General features: G+C 36.7%; 3 protein-coding genes and 1 pseudogene across 4 annotated transcripts in view; 1 reads left to right on the top strand and 3 right to left on the bottom strand.

The window, feature by feature from the left end:
- Nucleotides 1–791: 791 nt before the first annotated feature.
- On the bottom strand, nucleotides 792–2,249 carry LOC122134037 (general transcription factor IIH subunit 5-like). Of its 2 annotated transcripts, none has more exons than XM_042746936.1 (3): nucleotides 2,090–2,249; nucleotides 1,807–1,892; nucleotides 792–1,390 (listed from the first exon to the last, which is right to left on the bottom strand). In XM_042746936.1, exons 2-3 carry the CDS (start codon nucleotides 1,839–1,841, stop codon nucleotides 1,210–1,212), a joined length of 216 nt encoding a protein of 71 aa, XP_042602870.1. In that variant the 5' UTR covers nucleotides 1,842–1,892; nucleotides 2,090–2,249; the 3' UTR covers nucleotides 792–1,209. The 2 variants fall into 2 exon arrangements, with proteins under 2 accessions (XP_042602870.1, XP_042602869.1); XM_042746935.1 differs by having other exon boundaries at nucleotides 2,070–2,213.
- A 1,036-nt stretch (nucleotides 2,250–3,285) lies between these two features.
- LOC109046862 lies at nucleotides 3,286–8,913 on the bottom strand (annotated as a pseudogene).
- Nucleotides 8,914–9,628: 715 nt separating this feature from the next.
- LOC109066143 (myc target protein 1 homolog) lies at nucleotides 9,629–15,725 on the bottom strand. The gene is made up of 2 exons (XM_019083137.2): nucleotides 15,380–15,725; nucleotides 9,629–10,979 (listed from the first exon to the last, which is right to left on the bottom strand). Exons 1-2 carry the CDS (start codon nucleotides 15,432–15,434, stop codon nucleotides 10,393–10,395), a joined length of 642 nt encoding a protein of 213 aa, XP_018938682.1. The 5' UTR covers nucleotides 15,435–15,725; the 3' UTR covers nucleotides 9,629–10,392.
- Nucleotides 15,726–18,416: 2,691 nt separating this feature from the next.
- LOC109087331 (nesprin-1-like) overlaps nucleotides 18,417–18,701 on the top strand; it is a 50,993-nt gene continuing 50,708 nt past the window's right edge. Inside the window, exon 1 of the mRNA XM_042746529.1 lies at nucleotides 18,417–18,687. Coding sequence (XP_042602463.1) covers nucleotides 18,621–18,687 — 67 coding nt within the window. The 5' untranslated portion in view covers nucleotides 18,417–18,620. The remainder of the gene's footprint in view (nucleotides 18,688–18,701) is intronic.

The raw sequence follows: 18,701 nt of genomic DNA on the forward strand, positions 1-18,701 counted from the left end.
ACAAGAGACTCGGGAAAATGTTGCAAAAACCTTGTGGCCAATGATAGATAGATGCGGTTTCAATTTTAATCAATATCAACATTATTCATTGGTTTTTTAAATGAATTTCAAACGATTGTTATGAGACTGTCCAAAGCATAGTGAACTCAACATTTTAAATAAACAGCTGCAGCTCTCCTATTTGTATTACTTTGATTAGGCTCACACAGACAGACAGACAGACAGACAGATAGATAGATAGATAAAACCATATTAGATAGATACAAACATAGATAGATAGATAGATAGATCTATATCATAGCTGTATTGCTGGGTAATAAAATAAACTTGATGTAACACTACAAATCCATAGGTCTGACAAAATAACACATCCTCTTACTTCCACATGATGGTTGTCTTAAAGAGGAAATAGCACCTTATTTTCTGATAGTGGTGTTGTATAGCCAGTCAGTTTTACTAGGAGAACTACTAAATTACTTCAAAGAGTGCACCGCACCAGTTTCTCTTCCTTAATTAAAACATGCTGGATTTTTTTGGAAATATAATGCTGTTCACTATTTTGATGTTGCGGTTTGTTCTCCTCACACCTCAAGGTAAAATCTTTCACCAATATCCTGATTACAGACACATCTCAGTTGTCTAAATCCCCTATCATACCCTTGTGCTCGTGGCTTGAGCTGGTTTTCCACTAGAAAGAGAATAAACAGAAAAGGGAGCTTGGAGTCTTCTAATTTTTAAGGCTAATTATTATGTATCCAGGAAACAAATTAAGCAAATTTTGAGAACATTTATGTTTTTTAAGGTTTTTTTTATTTGATGCTTGTATATTTTGCATGTATATAAAATCACACTGTCATCAACCATCTGCTTTCAGTTTGTGTACAAATTAAAAACAAAAAAACAACAACATTGTTTCTTTCTGCAGCTAATGCAATTTTCCATGCAAAACACAATTCGTTGACCAAGCTGTCAGAACACAGCAAAGATTCAAGAAGCGGTCTTTAAAACATATGTAACATAAAGCATGTCATTCTGTCAGATTAAAAATGTATGCAACACAGTCAAACTAAAACAAGAATAACAGGCATCATCCTGGTAGCCAGTCATCTATATATTTTAGTTGCATCTGCGTTTGTGCAATTGTGCTGAAAGAATCTCCACATCCATCTGCTCCCACAGATTGTAAGGTCTGCTGTCAGATTCAGACATTTATTTCTGGGTGACGGGGAATGAATTCTGGTCCATCAGTTCTCCTACTCGGTCCTGGAGAATCTGCACAACTTCAGCTAGGATGAAAACATGTGTGTCGTCCAAATCCTGGATGATAAATTTCTTCCCCAATGCTGACGTCTCGTCCAGATATAGAAGAAATTGCTTCATAGCTGGGTCACTGTTGCATATTTTAAAAGAAGAATCATAAATGATGGTGCACTGCTGCGTGACTTTATTTTAAAATGTACTCATTTTTTTCTCTCCTTTTTTTTGATACCTTGTGCCAAAGTTTTCAGTTATAGGTAACACTGTAGAAATACTCTAGTCAGTCAAACACAAATATTAATAGACTGATTGCACAAGTATACAAGTGGTTTCCAGATATGATACTTCTGCTGGTCACGCGATGTTACCCATGTGGCGAAACGCTAAATGTAAAATAAAATGGCTTTAGACTACTTATTTCTTCATCTACTGTAAGTCTATATGACTTCACATAGATTTTTTAAATTCTTGTTTATTTCTAAGTTTTAAAATTTTTAATCAGAGAAAAAATACTGAATGCACATTTAAATCGTTGTATGTAAAACTTACCATTCAACGAGAACTCCTTTCAAGACATTAACCATTTTGGACGGGATGTGTTAACGCTTTTGGTTCTTCAGTTAAAGCCTATGTATCTACAAAAGGCAAAATTGTTTTGAACATTAGAAATAATAACAAAATGTTAGCAGGTTGACGCTACTGTGAATGTTTGTACGTTACAAACGTTTCACATACTGTGGGTATCTCCAAACGTATATACGCAAATCACATATATATATAAAAACAAGTAGAGTTTGGGAAAAAAATCTTACATGATTTTTATTGTGTTTACCTGTCGATTGTCAGTTTGTTTTGAACCTACAGTGTCCACCGTCAACTAACAATGGTCTTCCTCTACTAACAGACTGATGTTGGATCTGTGAGCTCTACTGCGCTCTGCTGGCCTGGAGCGCACTGATGCTCTGAAAACACAAGGCTGCAGTATAGCTATAGTAATAGTATATGATTTAAGTGGAATATAAAGTTAGGTAACACAACTTTATTCAGTGTGATACAAATTTGGCAATAATTGTGTCTTGCGCAATCTCAACATCAAAATAGAAGTAACATGGTCCTATGCAAGTACTACAATTAATCCACTAGTACAAAAATAGTGGCAAATTACAGCCAGCATCAGTACTAAACTGTGAGTCTGAGGTAGGGATACAAAGAAGGCTGGTGAGTTAAGAAAACGGCTAGTTTTCAGCTTCTTCCAAGAAAATAAATAATATAAACGCAATGGACTTTCTATAAATGATTTTTAAAATATGCATTGATATCTTAAACATAGTATACTTGATACTCATTTCAATTTGTTATAGCTTCCAGTTAAAATAAATGCCGAAAAGTGCTCATTCCAAATTACTGAAATGAAAAAGGCAATGGTGAGGTGGGCAAAACACATTAAAAGTTAAACCCAGAGGTTTTAACAAAAAGCATATTCATAACGGCTTGATTGAATTAAAAAATGCAAAGAAAAATCCAGTTGCAATTTTAGAACTTCCTTCTATTCATAGTTAACAGTAGCTTTTAAAATGTAATTGTTGAACCCTCAAGAGGAAATGAAATGGCAAGAGACCAGTTTTGGATTGTGGGAGTTCACTTAATTCTCTGTCCTCCAAGAGCATCCCGAATAAACTGTACAGTACGTTTATAGAGAAATTAGTCTTTTTTTTCTGGCTTGCAGATGTTAAGGTGATAAACCTCCACCTGGATGAGGTCCCCGATACCCAGACCTAAAAGAGCAAAAGGAGAATTTTTGTTTTCTGATACCAGGTACCTAAAACTGTCGATTATTATTTAAAAAAATGATACATCATGATGCTGCTTGTTGTTCAGTTATTCTGACCTACCTGCTGACTGCGATGGAACTATCAATATTTTGAGCATCGGTCCATTGTAGGTTGGCAGAGTTTCTGCAAAGCTAAGGACCTTGAACTCTTGTTCCTTTGCAATGTTCAGGAAATTTTCAGTCATGTAATGCTGGAAACAGTTGAAACAGGTGATCAGAAAAATGATGTACAAATTAGATTAAGAATCTTAATCTTAAGAGGAGGAATTAAAATCAATCACACTATACATATACAGAGTTCTTTTAATTCAATGGAGGGAAAAAGTAGGTATCGGACATTTACAGAATACTCTGTCATGAACCGTGCCGTGATGAGGAACGCTGTAGAACAGAATTCCCTTTGTGTTCTTGATCAGCGGACTGTGATCAGGATCTTTAGAGGCATTTAAGAGCATCTTTTCCACAAGTAAACCTGTGACAAGTTTTGATTTAGTTACAAATTTAATTTTTTTTTAGCTGCAACCAGGGCTGCATAATTAATAAAAAAACTGAAATCACAATATGGCCTAAAATTAATATTAAACTCTGTTGAAACTAAAATTTAATTTTTGTTATATATATGCAGCTGCAATATAAAAATTTGCAAAAAACGATTGTATTGCAAATTATTTAGACAGCTACACAAATATGATGTAGGAAGATTAAGAAAATTACTCTCATAGCTGGGTGCTGGTGATTCTAAGACCCACCATGGACTAACCTCCCATACTGTGGGCTACCCACACCACAGGCCTGTCACCTACACCTGCATCCTTCAATTTCCTCAGCAGTTCCTGACTTCTGTAGGCCAAGGACTTCCTGTATAACACAAAAATTTGACAAATTTGGTATGCTATATTCAGTTAATCAGATAATTTAGTAATGCACAGCACACATCGAAAAATGGACTGTTTACCTTTGGTTTTCAGCAGGACACTTAGCTTTCCAGTCACTTAAATGGGTGTCATACACAACAGACAGGATTCTGAGGTTTGGACAGTCTGCAGCCAACCACGACTGTGGAAAATGCAAAAAAAAATAGCTGACTTTAGACTTCAGCCAGAGTTTCATAATACCTCTGAGGCCCTGTAATGCCATTACACTGCAAGTAATATCTGGCCACTCATGAGCTTCTTTAAAATATATATAGATAGATAGATAGATAGATATATTTATCTCACACAGTGGCACTTTTATATGGATATACATTTGATTAAATGAAGTACAATGGTGCTTCAACACTTTTCAGGGTCTTTGATTCCAGAAGTGTTTTTTTTTTTCTCCATTCATTTTCCCATAGGGAATTTAAAAATAACTTGGTACATGATGAATCACAATATTACAACGGCAACAATTATTCAAAAGAATACTTTCTGAAGGTTCAATACACACAGATATTTAGATATTTTGAGAGCGTAGGTTATTGTTAAACAAACAATGGAGAAAAAGAATAGGATTTTTGGGAACTGTTGCACTATAGTTTGACTATGTATGTCTCACCCGTTGAGAGGCTATTGATTGGCTGCTCTCTCTTAATGCCAGAGAGGTGAAGAAATGCACACACTGATCCACCTCCGACTGGGGCAGAGATGCCAGTAACTGCCTAAGCCCATCTTCTATCGATATATCCTATACATGCACAAAACTTTAGCACAGATATCTGACATTACACAGCAGTTCAATATGGCTATTGTCTGAACGATAGCTACCCACATCGTCAGTATGCGGCAGTGGAGGTGGAGGGAGAAAGAAGCGCAGGTCCACGTTAGGTATGCGGGCGAGATCTACCACCTGTGCTGCAGTCTGGTACTGATAATCTGTGAAGGACAAGACAAAAGACCATTCAGAGCTCACAGAGTTATAGTCACGTATTTTTCTTTGGAAGGCAAAGGGGTCTGCACAATAGAAATAGGTTTTGCTGAGCCAGAACAACAGCAAGTTTTCAGTAAATTCAGCAGAACTTGACATTTTATTATAATGACAAAAGTCTGAATAAGACTGAAGTGTGCTGGCATCTCTCACCCTGTCAGTGGTGATTCTGGGCCAGTTCCTGCACCTCCTGTCTAACGGCCCGGTCAGCAGAGCGGGTTTTCTTCAGCAGCATCCAAAGCGCACATTCATGAGGGTCTGCGTCTAGATGACTGAGATGCTTTGATATAAACAAACATCAACATATGCTTATTTCACATAACTGCAAACACTAGAAATGACTAATCAATGTTTATTTTATAGAGCACATTTAAACACAACTGAGGTTTACAAAAAAAGTGCTGTACAATAAATGAAATAATACCAATGAATTAAAAGGGAGAAAAATTAAAGATGAAATTAAAACAAAGTAAACAAGCAATCGACAATCAGCTTAATACAAGAGAGACCCAAAATAAAATACTTAAGTAATGGTAAAAGCCAGAGGAATAGAAATATCTTAAGACAGGATTTAAAAGCAGTGATGGATGGGGCCGGTCTAATGTAAATTATGTTAAAATCATGATTTAATATGAAGTAAATGATATGAAAAGTTGATACAAAGAGTTTTTTTTTAGCGAAAGTCAAATGGAAACAGATGCCTTCAGTTAAACATGGTGTGTGTGTGGGGGGGGGGGGGTATAGGACTTCTGATCATCTCTACACATTTTTCTATAGTATATCTGTCTTCTGCTATTGCTTACTCTGCTAAACTTTTTATTCTAAATGTACTACTATTAAGGTTTAGAGGCAATAAGATTTTTAATTTAAAGTTAATCTTTATTTTTTTAATCTTACTGACCCCAAACTTTTCACAAGTAGTGTATATTATTAACTAATCTTCAGCCTCAAACCTGGTGCCTTGTATGCTGTGATTTAAAAAAAATCAGAGTGTATTAGATTCCATAAGCCGAAGAACAGAACAGACAGTAAGATACCTGGCCTATTTAAAACAGAGCAATATTTCATGTCAGTTCCTCTTTGTGCAAACACAGGTGACATCTAGGTCAAAAATACTGTAAAGTTAACTTTCAACAGAAAGCAGATGTTTCCTGAGATGCATTAACCATACTGTCCCTAAGTGGTTTTTCTAAGCATGTCCTCTGTTATAACCATGCTGTTTCACACAGTGCCTACCGTCAAAAATATTTACTTTCAATATTTTAAAACAGGCACGGAGACTTTTCAGTGCCATCAAATAGAGATGAAACTACTCACCATCCAATGGGCGAAGAAGAATTTCTTGATGAAATTTCAAGAAACTTTCTAGCTGCTTTATGAAGTTTTTTCCTGTTCTTGATAGTAAAGCCTAAAAAATAAATAAAGTATGTTGTAGGCAATCAATAAATTTGTATACATTAACTGTAAAACAAAATACATGAATGGGCTGTTTTAATGTCTAACTGTGCAAAATTTCAAACAATACATCTACAATATACTAGCAAAAAATAAGATCTAATCTAATCTAAGGCATGAAAAAGAAAGAAAAAAAAAGAAAGGATGAATAGTTTATGGTTTACTATTCCTCAGTTACAAGTTGTTTTCAAAGAATACATGTAAATGTAAATGCAAAGGAATCTTTTGGCTCACTGATATTTACACACTCTCTTAAGCACAAACACACATGTGGTAAAGATTCCAGAATGTACCAGAAGCAGGGCTCTCCTGTTCTCTTTTAGTGGTGTGAGTCAGGTAGATGTCTTGTGCTTCTCCTGTAGTATGGCACTGGTGTCGATAGTGAAGGCCTGGTTCAGAGTAACCACCTTGTATGTGATGAAAACACAACCTCTATGTAAGCAAACTTGATAGAGACAGAATGTGTTTCTAGAAAGGCTAACAAACCTGGCTTAGAAGATATATCACTTTTAACTGCTTCTTCCACTGACATTATCTGTTTATGTGCTGCATGATACTGTATAATATTATTTTATTGATGGCTTGTTAAATAAATGCCAAAATATAAAAATTTAATAAAATAATAAACCTACCCCAATACTATTGCTCCTGTCACTTTTGCTATTTTTCCTAAAGACAAAAAAAATAAAAAATAAATAAAAAAGATGAAGATCAGCATTCAGATTTATTCAGTTAAGCATTCAGAATAAATCTTACAATTTAATAACTAACAAATTAACAATTAATAACAATTTATTAAATAATACAACAAAAAATACCCATTATTTATAATAATTAATAATTTACAATATAAAATTTAATGTTTAAAGTCTCTTTTGCTCAACAGTGCTGCATTTATTTGATCAAAAGATCATAGAGTAAAAACAATAATATTGTGAATTTCAAATAACTGCTTTCTATTAAAATATAGTTTAAATGTTATTTATTCCTGTGATGGCAAAGCTGAATTTTCAGCAGTCAACACTCCAGTTTTCAGTGTCCTTCAGAAATAATTTTAATATGCTGATTTGGTGCTCAAATTTTTTTTTTTTATTATTATTATCAATACTGAAAACAGCTGTGCTACTTAATATTTTTGTGGAAACCATATGTTTTCAGGATTCTCTGATGAATAGAAAGAACAAATTTATTTGAAACAGAAATCTTTTGTAACATTATAGAATTTTTACTGTCATTTAATGCATCCATGATAAATAAAAGTATAATTTTCTTTAAAAAAAAAAAAACAACCTTATAGACCCCTTTTGAACTGTACATGTGTCAATAAATACAAAATCTATTTTATTTAAATCTATATTATTTTAATTTTATGTTTATCTTTATAATGTTACAGTAAGTGTTTTAAAATGTATTTATACATCCTAAAGTTACAAACAATTTTAAAGAATTTTCCTAGACAACATTTTTGGGCATCATGAACACCATAAATGCTGTGTTGGTAGACATGTCAGTAGGTTCAGAGTCTTACTAAGGTCTCTCCATGGCAGTGCTCTCTTCACAGCAGGTCCGGTGGTGCTCAGCCTCCGGACGCGGATCGATCGCAGGGCGGAAGCAGACATTGGCGGCTTCACGAGTAGAAAAATCACTTTTGACAGCAAATATAAACAGGAACTGTATTCAGATTAATGTAGTGCGTCATTACCGTAAGTAACGCAAACATCAGCGCGTCACGCGTCGAAAATGTCCTACCCTAAGTCTCTAATGCGCACACACATTGTGTCAAAAGCTTTTATTGACAATTACAATAAGTTTATGCAAAAACTCTGACTCGCTCTGGCATGCTGTCAATCAACTTCTGGGCCACATCCTGACTGATGGCAGCCCAATCTTGCATAATCAATGCTCGAAATTTGTCAGAATTTGTGGGTTTTTGTTTGTCCACCCGCCTCATGAGGATTGACCGTGGGATTAAGGTCTGGGGAGTTTCCTGGCCATGGATCCAAAATTCCCACAGCTGAAGCAACATTAGAAGACAGTCCTGGTGCTTGCTGGATTTTCTTGGGTGCCCCGAAGCCTTCTTCACAGCAATTGAACCTCCTTGAAGTTCTTGATGATCTGATAAATGATTGATTGAGGTGCAAACTTACTAGCAGCATCATCCTTGCCTGTGAATCCCTTTTTGTGCAAAGCAATGAAAACTGCACAAGTTTCCTTGCAGGTAACCACAGTTAACAGAGGAAGAGCAATGATTTCAAGCACCACCCACCTTTTAAAACGTCCAGACAGTCTGTTATTTTAACTTAATCAGCATGACAGAGTGATCTCTAGCCTTGTCCTCATCAACACTCTCACCTGTGTTATTGAGAGAATCACTGACATGATGTCAGCTGGTCCTTTTGTGGCAAGGCTGAAATGCAGTGGAAATGTTTTTAATTAACTGCAAATCATCTGATCACTCTTCATATCATTCTGGAGTATATGCAAATTGCCATCATAAAATCTGAGGCAGCAGATTTTGTGAAAATATTATAATTTCATTCTCAAAAAATGTTTTGTTTCATTCTCAAAACTTTTGTAATCACCCCTACCTTGTTTAGCAGGAAATTAAATCATTCTGTCCTCTCCAAACCGCTATATAAATTTAACGGTAATATTTCAGAACAGTAGAAGGACATAAACACATTTCTATAATTTTCATTATATCTTTTTATACTCGTGCAAATTAACATAGACTTGGCAGCTTCCATCCAAAATGCTTTGCTGGAATCTTGACAGGATAAACACTAAGACCTAGAGGAAACCTATCTGTCAAAGTGCAGATGGCACAGTTAGCATACATTTTAACCTGTTGCGACAATTCCTTCCTCTTGTCAGGAAAATTCACCACTTACCCATGGGTGTGAAGGATGCCAGGTCACTTCCAGGATGTATGTGCTCTAAACCCTCTGTAACGCCTCTGTCCTTAGTGTACTCATTCCTCAGTACCTGTTTTCAATTATAGATTATGGACATGTGTAGCTCTCCAAAATGGACAAATTAAAAAGGATCGTTCACGCAAAAAATGAAGTGATGGCGACATAAAGGTGGTTGTATTTGGGTGAACTATATCCTTTCTATAGTAAGTGTATAAAACTTTCTTTGAAGATTCGGGAATTAAAACATGCAGATGCAAAAAACTATTGCAAAATGAATTGTGTCAGTTTATTTTTTTGAGTACAATTACATTGAGAAATACTTACAATGATTCCAAAAGATCACAAAGTTCACAGAAAACAAACCAATAAATACATAATCTATTGAGTTTGGTGCTAAACGATTTTAAATTAAGTGTTTGCAATAGAGATCAATATGTCCCCATACTTATTTCAACCTTCAGTATTTCTTAATTTCTCTCTCTGTTTATCACATTTTCTGATCTTTCTCTCTCAACCTTTACAGACATATTCTCTCCTTGCAAAAATATAGGTCTTTTGTCTTTACTAATCAATAAAGCAGACCTGTAGAAACCAAAAAGTCATCTCACTCTCTCTTTCAAACATTCTCTATAAGTATTTCAGATTGACCTCACACAAAATAAAGAATCCAAAATGGTTTTCACAATGATGCCATAAAAGAACTATTTAGGTTATATTTGGTTCCCCAAAGAACCTTTCATGGAACAGTTCTTAGAAGAACCTTTTCTTTTCTTAGTGAGAAGAACATAACCTTTCATTCAATGGAAGGCTCCCTGGATGGTTCCTCATGGAATCATAGATGCCAATAAAGAACCTTTATTTTTTAATAGAATACTAACAAACAGAAATATGCAAATATACACACACTGAAAAACTGGCCATGTTTTAAGATGTAGGACATCCATATTGCTTTCAGCTGTCCAATTTTCTAGTCCAAGTCTATTAATACATTTATCTTCCTCCATCACTGTAGCATCTCCTCTTCCTTCACGTGGTTGTCTCCTGATAGGCTCGTATGATGCTCTCATAGGCAGGTGGTGGAGTCTGGCCTGCATGAAAGCCCCTTAGATTGCTGTTGCCCCAGAAGGAATCTGGTCTGGTTCTGGCCCGGGGCGGAGTGACCATGGAACTGACAGTGCTGGTGGAGCCAGCAGCCCCAGGGCTGGTGGTGAGAGAGGGGGTGCGTGGCAGGCTGCCCTGGGCACCCTCTTCTGCCTCACGAGCTATCTGGCTACATTGAAGAAGAGGATGAAAAGTAGAGGCCCGGAAGCTCGACTTGCGTCCCGGTGAGTCACCATAGTCTATCGGTGAGGATGAGGTTTGCCGATGGAAGGAGAAGGCAGCGCTGGCCAGACTGTTGTTGCTGCGTCGGTCGTAGCCGCTGCTGTATCGACTGTAGCCTGGCCGAGAGCGCGGTGAGGATGAACGGGTGGTGGAGCGGGACTGGTGGATGGGTAAGCGAGTGATGGTGGCTGAAGCTCGTCGACGAGACATCCAGATCAAGATCATATAGACCAGAGCTCCCAGCAGAAGACCAACAACCATAGAAAGACAGAAGGCCAGAATCACATCCCCTGGAGGAAGGAAAGAAATTAAGGAAAAGACATATTTTTAAGCAAGCACTCTGTGGCCACAGAGTTGCTTATAATAAGTGGACTTGGCAACATTCTCTGAAGCAACCTCCCAATCATTAACAAAACATGAAGACTGTCGATGGTGGTTTTGTTAAAATTGCCAAACATAATAAGTCTTGTAATTGTCGTTGTAATATTACTTTGGTCAAAAATAGTGGATACTAAAGCAAAATTTTGCTATGGTTACCACGGTGTCAGTCATTGCAATTTCGAGTGAACTTGGTTCCATATACACAGAAAACTGTACTTTATTATTTAAAGGGGTCATATGATGCGATTTCAATTTTTCCTTTGAAGTGTTACAAGCTTTTGGTGCATAAAGACTTTAAAATCTGTAAAGTTGCAAAGACTAAAGTCTCAAATCCAAAGAGATATTCTTTATAAAAGTTAAGAGTCAACCACGCCTTCCTAAAATGGGTCATTCTAACACGCCCCCACATGTCTACATCACGATGCCGGAAGATTTGCATAACACCACCCAAATGTTCACGGAAAGTAAGAAGGCGTAACTTTTATTCTCACTGTTGCTGCAGCTGCCATGTTGTGGAGTCCCTGTGTGTTTCGTTGTGAAAGCGAAACTACTAGGTTTGGCCTTCCAAAAGAGGACACGACCAGAAATCAGTAGTTAAGTTGTATTTACAACACTTCCAGTACAGTTCAACCCAAATATTCAGATGTGTGAAAAGCATTTGATGGCGGACTGTTTTCTGATCCTGAGAGAGTAGACTACAATGCTGGCTGTTCTGACTCACAGACTGTAAGTACGTTTTCATTTTTAAAGGATTTGCCATTGATGATTCAAACGCGAGTTTTGAGCAGTGTAGAGTATCACTTGTTGTTTGTCATTTCTCCGATCACAAATGCAGACATGGTTTTATGTTTACGCGGCACGATTCAATGCAACTCGTAAAAAGACAGTAATTTTCACTAATCAGTAATTTCGTCCCCACTGGATGCAACAAATGCCTCGTTAAAAAGTTTTTTTTTAATGTTTTGTCTAGTCGCTCCATCACAGTATGGTAAGGGGAGTAATATTTCCGTCACACATGAGGCATTCGGCCAATCACAACGCACTGGATAGCTGGCCAATCACAGCACACCTCGCTTTTCAGAACGATGAGCTTTTAAAAATCAACGCGTTTCAGAAAAGCGGGGCATAGAGGAGAAACAATGTACAGTATCACAAAAATAATACCTTAATTAACAACAAAAACAAAAACAAATTTCATAACACCAAATTACACAACAAGATGTTCTCTTCGAGCAGCACCCAATGGCGCGGGAAGGGGGGTGCTGCGGGGGCTGCAGCCCCCCCCGTCATAGCATCAGCCCCCCCTGGTGGGGGGCTGTGGACTAACCTAATATTGTACTTAAAAACGTGAAAAAAATAAAAATACAAAAATAAAAAACAGACATAACAATGTGTTTAATGTGGCATTAAGATATAGTGTATAAGATATAAACTAATGATTAATTATTTTAATATTTCGTTGATAAAAGACTAACCTAGCCTCCTCAGGAATGCTTCCGTCACCATCAGAATAAATTGGCTTCCGTCAGAAATAATGGGCGTTTACTAGCCGCTCTCAAGCGCACGACCGCATGCATAATTTTTGCCACAAAGAACCGGCTGAAGAAATGATTATGAATTTGTCAAAAATAGCAAGGAGACATTTAATTGTTTATTAATAAAATGGTGTTTTCTGTGTCGCTGCAAAGACAATGCGGACTCGCCATGAACGCCAGAGAGAAATGCACATTTCATATGGATTAGGCCTACATATTCAGAGAGTAGCCTATTTATTTTCGTTTTGAATATTTTCGTTTTAAAAGTAGACATTTTTAAGCTTTCTATAATAGATAGCCTATATTTCTCAAAACTGTCTGTGAGGCACAAGCTGCTGAGTTTGCTGCCGGCCCTTATTACATTGTTGCTATATATTTGCTTGTTTATAAAATTACAGGCAATGGGTTGATAAAATATTGATCAAAATTAAGATAACAATTTATACAAAAACGAAAATCTTTTAAACAGAGTCTTTCTACAAAACAAAAAATTCAATAAAAAGTGGTCAAATCATGTCTTACCTACTCCATGTCTCATAGGCTATTGAGCATGATGATCATATCTTTCTCATGCTGCATGCTCACTTTCATAATAAAGATTGATTAAATAAATAAAAAAATTACATTTTAGCCTATAATATTAAACAAACATGAAACCAAGATTATGTTTTCTTTTAATGGCTACAACACAATAGCCTAAACAGTACAGAGATTTTTTTTTTTATTATTATTTTATTTATTATTTTTATTAAACATCAAAGTACAAGTACATCAAGTACAATTTTTGTGTATAAAACAGTAACAATCACGCCAGGGGAGAAGACTAGTAGAGAAATTTCATGTCGTCAGTCACACAATAATGACGTCACATATTTTCCAACCCAGCCCTCAGCCCCCCCCCGCATGAAACAGCTTCCAGCGCGCCTGGTATCATATCTTTCTCATGCTGCATGCTCACTTTCATAATAAAGATTGATTAAATAAATAAAAAAATTACATTAGCCTATAATATTTAAACAAACATGAAACCAAATATGTTTTCTTTAATGGCTACAACACATAGCCTAAACAGTACAGAGATTTTTTTTTATTATTATTTTATTTATTTATTTTTATTAAACATCAAAGTACAAGTACATCAAGTACAATTTTTGTGTATAAAACAGTAACAATCACGCCAGGGGAGAAGACTAGTAGAGAAATTTCATGTCGTCAGTCACAACATAATGACGTCACATATTTTCCCAACCCCAGCCCTCAGCCCCCCCCCCGCAACCAAAACAGCTTCCAGCGCGCCTGGCAGCACCATATGATCCCTTTAAATGCGGTTGTCATTCCTAAATTTTTACAGTGAGAGGGTTTAAGGGGAACATTAAAATATTTTAAAATTATTTTATATGTTTTAGTAGTCTACAATAACACTGAAGAGAACACGTTTTTGCATTAGTTGCTTTTTACATTGTTTTTCTACGTAGCTAGAGACGGACGTGTTTGACCGTTGCAAGTTTGAAGCGACAAGGCGTTCTAAAAATGTAGCAATCAGAGCTAAGAAAAAAAGTAACATTTGTATTAATTTCATTGCCATTTGTTTTGATTTTTAAACGCATTTTAATTGTGTGCGTTGGCGAACGTTCACGTTAGGAGGTTACCATAGCAGCAGGAGCGCCATTAAGATCAGTTCTGGACGGTATCACGAAACTTTAATTTGCTTGATGCTTGACGCTGTTTGGCAAACTGCACTAGGGTCGCCAAAATACAGTTTGCATAGCGGTAGACGAACTTCACAGAAAATTACTGACAGAAATTACTTTAACATGGCGACCAGTCCGTAAGAATAATAATTCGCTTCTGTTTTCTTTTTTATGGAACGTGCTGTTAAACGATTAGTTCCCTGTGATGCTTGAACAAGGTTTTTATATATTTCAAATGGCTCATGAAGTGTTGACGGCCACTGACAGAATTACTTGTCTCTAGGGTCATTAAGGAGAAACTCTCAGGTGATTGAAGGTCAGTCAGGAGCGCCTGTCCTGACATCTCAAAGTGGGCGGGGACGAAAAGGCGCACCCAAAGTTTTCTTATCCTTTACAGTTAAAATGAATGAAATAGTTTGCATTTTAGGAAGCTTCCTGTTATGGCATACCATTGTCTACAGAAATACCAGTTCCATCAGCACACAGGGCTTCTGTCTGGCACAGGCCATTTAAGGACCTTTGAAACTAACAATACTTTGAATGAGAATTTTAGCTTTAAATTTTAATTCCTCAATTAAAATTTGTTTTAAAAAGAGTATAATTATTCATAGATAGGAGCCAGAGTAATGTATTTGATTAAAGCAGGCAAATTGTAGCCATTTTTAACAACAGCACCTAACTATTCTACAGATTATTATTAGTATTATAAAAATATGACATCACAAACTCTTTAGAGACTTGTGTGTAAAATAATGCTGGTGTTTATATGCAGTTTTCTCCCTAGGTGAAAGGAATCACAGTCCAGAGTGAAGGATCATCTGGAAATGACATTTGGAAAGAACGAATGGAAAAAGCTGCACACTGGCGATGTTGTTTTTTTATGGACCACTTTTTGCCAATATCTTTTGCCTCTAGTTACTACAGTTTGCATTTCTGTTTCTTAAAAGACTCGACACAGCATTTTCTACACTCTCCAGATTATTTTATAAGTACAAAGTTGACTTTGTAACACTGTGAGTTAATTTGTATGTATGCGAGAGAGAACTCTTTTATAAAGTGTGTAAATATGGTAAAATATCTTACTCAATCCGAAGGACTCCAGTATCTTCACAAAAGGATGAGTGCTGTTATCCGCCATAGCTCCCTCCAGAGATACAGGAGAGACAAGAGAGGACACAGTCTCTCCCCTCCAAATCTTTTGTTCTTTCACTCTTCCTTTGAACTTTTTCTTGTGTCTCTCTCTGTGCCTATCCAACTCCTCAATTCCAGGGACCCTCCTCTCTCACTTTCTCTCTGTTTGGGTCTCTTTTTCAGTCCCAGACTGCTCAGCACTGTGGCACACAGGATCCTCTCCAGGGCCGGGGTCGCTTCTCAGTTGTTTGTGGAAAAGCAAAGTCTTCACTTCACATTTCCTGCCTTTCCTGCGTAAAATTAGCAGCAGGCTGTCCTTATCTACGCAGACCAGGGTTCCTGTGGGATGGAGAGGAAAGGGAGGAGGGTACAGAGAGGAGGAGAGTCAAGGTGTATGTGAAAGCTTTTGCTCCTATCATTTCTCCCCTTTCCCCTGGCCAAAATTCATCATATTTTACTTCTCCTTATTTCCTTTTCATTTCCAGACACTTGGCATGAACAATGTGGGCTGTACCGTTCTGTGTCACCACTGATGGCATTTTGCCAGTTTGCATTGGCAAAGAGCTACACAGTTGATTTCATCCTCTGATCAAAAATACAGTAAAAACAGTAATATTGTGGAATTTGATTACTTTAAATAATAATGATAATAATTATATTATACTTTATAAATAAAAATAGTATTATTATTTAAAAACATATTAAATTATTTCAATTATTATTTATATATTTTAACATTTTATTACTTTTAATGATAGCAAAGCTGATTTTTTTTAGCAGTTATCACTCCTGTTGTCAGTGTCACATGATCCTAAGGAAATCATTCTAACATTTTTTATTGTTATCAATAATGAAAACAGTTGTTTTGCTATATATTTTGATGGAAACCATGATACATTTTTTCAGCATTAATTGCAAAAGAACAGAATTTATTTGAAAATTAGAAATATTTTGTAACATTATAAATATCTTTACTGTCACTTTTGATCATTTTAATGTGTTCTTGCTAAATAGAAGTGTTAATTTCTTAGAAAAAAAGTACTAACCCCAAACTTTGAACAGTAGTGTATTGTATAATAATATAATATACAATATAATATAAAAATAGCATGAAAAAAGTAATATTTCATTATTTGTTTATGATATTGCTGTCCAAAACATTAGAGGAACATGAACACATTCTCATGTGTTCATTTTTTTGTGATATCTCTTCCAGACACACTGTCAACATAACCATGGCAGCGGAAGCACTTGAAAAGCATCCAGAATTCTTTCAGGATTCCAGCACTGGAAACCAAGTCCAAACAGATGAAACCCTTGCATTTTTCTATTTGTTTCATAACAAAAGATTTCGTAACACAATTTCCAAGATTTTTGGGCTTTTACTGTTCCATTTTGTCTGCTGTAGTCGTGGTGGTCATCACAACACTTCAGATTTTCCATGTAGAGTGCCAGCTCTGTGCTGGGTTATCCTGACCAGGCTAACCTTTGCAAAAACAGAATCCTGATAAGATCCTGCAAAGAAAGCAGGATTTTGCCCCAAACCAGGCCCCTTTCACCTTTGTGAGAACTGTGTTCTTTCCTTCTTAGTGTTCATTAAGTGTATCTTAAAGACAGTAGATAGCACAGGATTTTAGCACAGAGCTGCTGGTCTGGGAGGAGTGGGACAGGCCCTATACTGACATTTCCTCTCATTGTTGCTTTGTACAGAGTGCTGAGAGCAGATATCAGCTGTTGCACAGGTCTGAAGTATACATTACACCAAAAAACAAGCCCATATCATGTGTTTTCCACCAAAATACCCTAAGCAAAAAATAAAAAACAATACAATAAGAAAAAAAAATATATTAATTAAATTAATTTCAAAATAAAACACATAAAAAAAAAAATTTTATTAAAAAGATTTTTTTTCGTGTAATGCAGTGTATATTTTTGCACGTTGTGTATTATATTTAATTTGATTTTTCTTTTTTCTTTTTGTATTGTGTATTCTGTGATTTATGGCTACTGTAACCCTATCCTATCCTATCCTATCCTATCCTATCCTAACCTTTTCTATCCTATCCTATCCTATCCTATCCTATCCTATCCTATCCTATCCTATCCTAACCTTTTCTATCCTATCCTATCCTATCTTATCCTATATTCTCTTGATGACCAGCAGATGGCTCTGTTACTCTTTAGAGAACATGTTGCAGCATAACAGCATTTCAGGCTGAAATAAGATTTGATCTGATTTGCATTTTTGCTAATTGGTTTGTTTGTTTGCTTGTCAGAATGAATCCCTCTCTTTCTTTCTTATCTATTCCTAGGAAAACATTTAGCAAAATGTTGATGTGCGATGCTGACCATTTTGTCACCTAATGGGCTCTTCAGAATGACGTAGGGTACAGAGCCTTCACAGTGGCTCCTTGGAGAAGGTGAGTGAACGAGAATGACATAAGATCCTCTGCGCACAAGGACTTGTGTCAGTAACTTCACACTGTGCTCTCTCTCTCACATCCATCTGCAGTGACCGTGTAGAGGTCATTGCTAAGCATCGCTGTTTGAAAACCAGCAGACTCAGCAGAGCGGTCTCTGAATCCTGAGCTTAATGCTCCAGTCAGGCATTTCACTTTGTTTTTTTTTTTCCTATAACATGCATGTGTGTGATTGAACCGGTAATGGAAGATAAAAGCATAACAGCGTGTCTCTGGTATGAGAGTTTTAAGCACCCCTCTTGAATTTCACTTAATGGAGTCCCATGCTTAAGATAAGCCATACTCCTACCTCTTTTGCATTTTCCATGAGCGGAAGCTCAGACATGTAACACGTTTTAATCGAATCATTTAGAGTAATGTTGTCTGGCTTTGCTAAAGTAACACACTCATACACAGCAGGGCCTCACTATTGGACTGCACTTGAGATCTGCACTCTGATTGGACACAAGGTGGCAGTGAAAACTTATGCGGATGCCTACAGTAGAGTGTGAGAGGCAGAAAGAGAGAGAGAGTGCAATAGGAAGAGGCTGCTTCCTGCAGAAGCCACAGAACTTCAAGGGGAGGAAAGGAACCGTATGTTTGCATGGCATGTGCTGATTGAAACCAATTACGCTTTTCATGTAGACTTCAGCTGATCCTGGATCACTGGAGAAGTGTCGGGCGGAGCCGCATCCGCTGACCTGCATCAGCACCACTGACTTTGAATCAGAGGAATGGCATCTGCTCAGCGCTATGGCCGTTCAGACAGGGAGATTGCCAATGAGATGCAGAGGCTGCAGGGTAGGTGCTTACGC

Source organism: Cyprinus carpio, chromosome B20 (assembly GCF_018340385.1).
Source record: "Cyprinus carpio isolate SPL01 chromosome B20, ASM1834038v1, whole genome shotgun sequence".
Taxonomy (NCBI): Eukaryota; Metazoa; Chordata; class Actinopteri; order Cypriniformes; family Cyprinidae; genus Cyprinus; species Cyprinus carpio.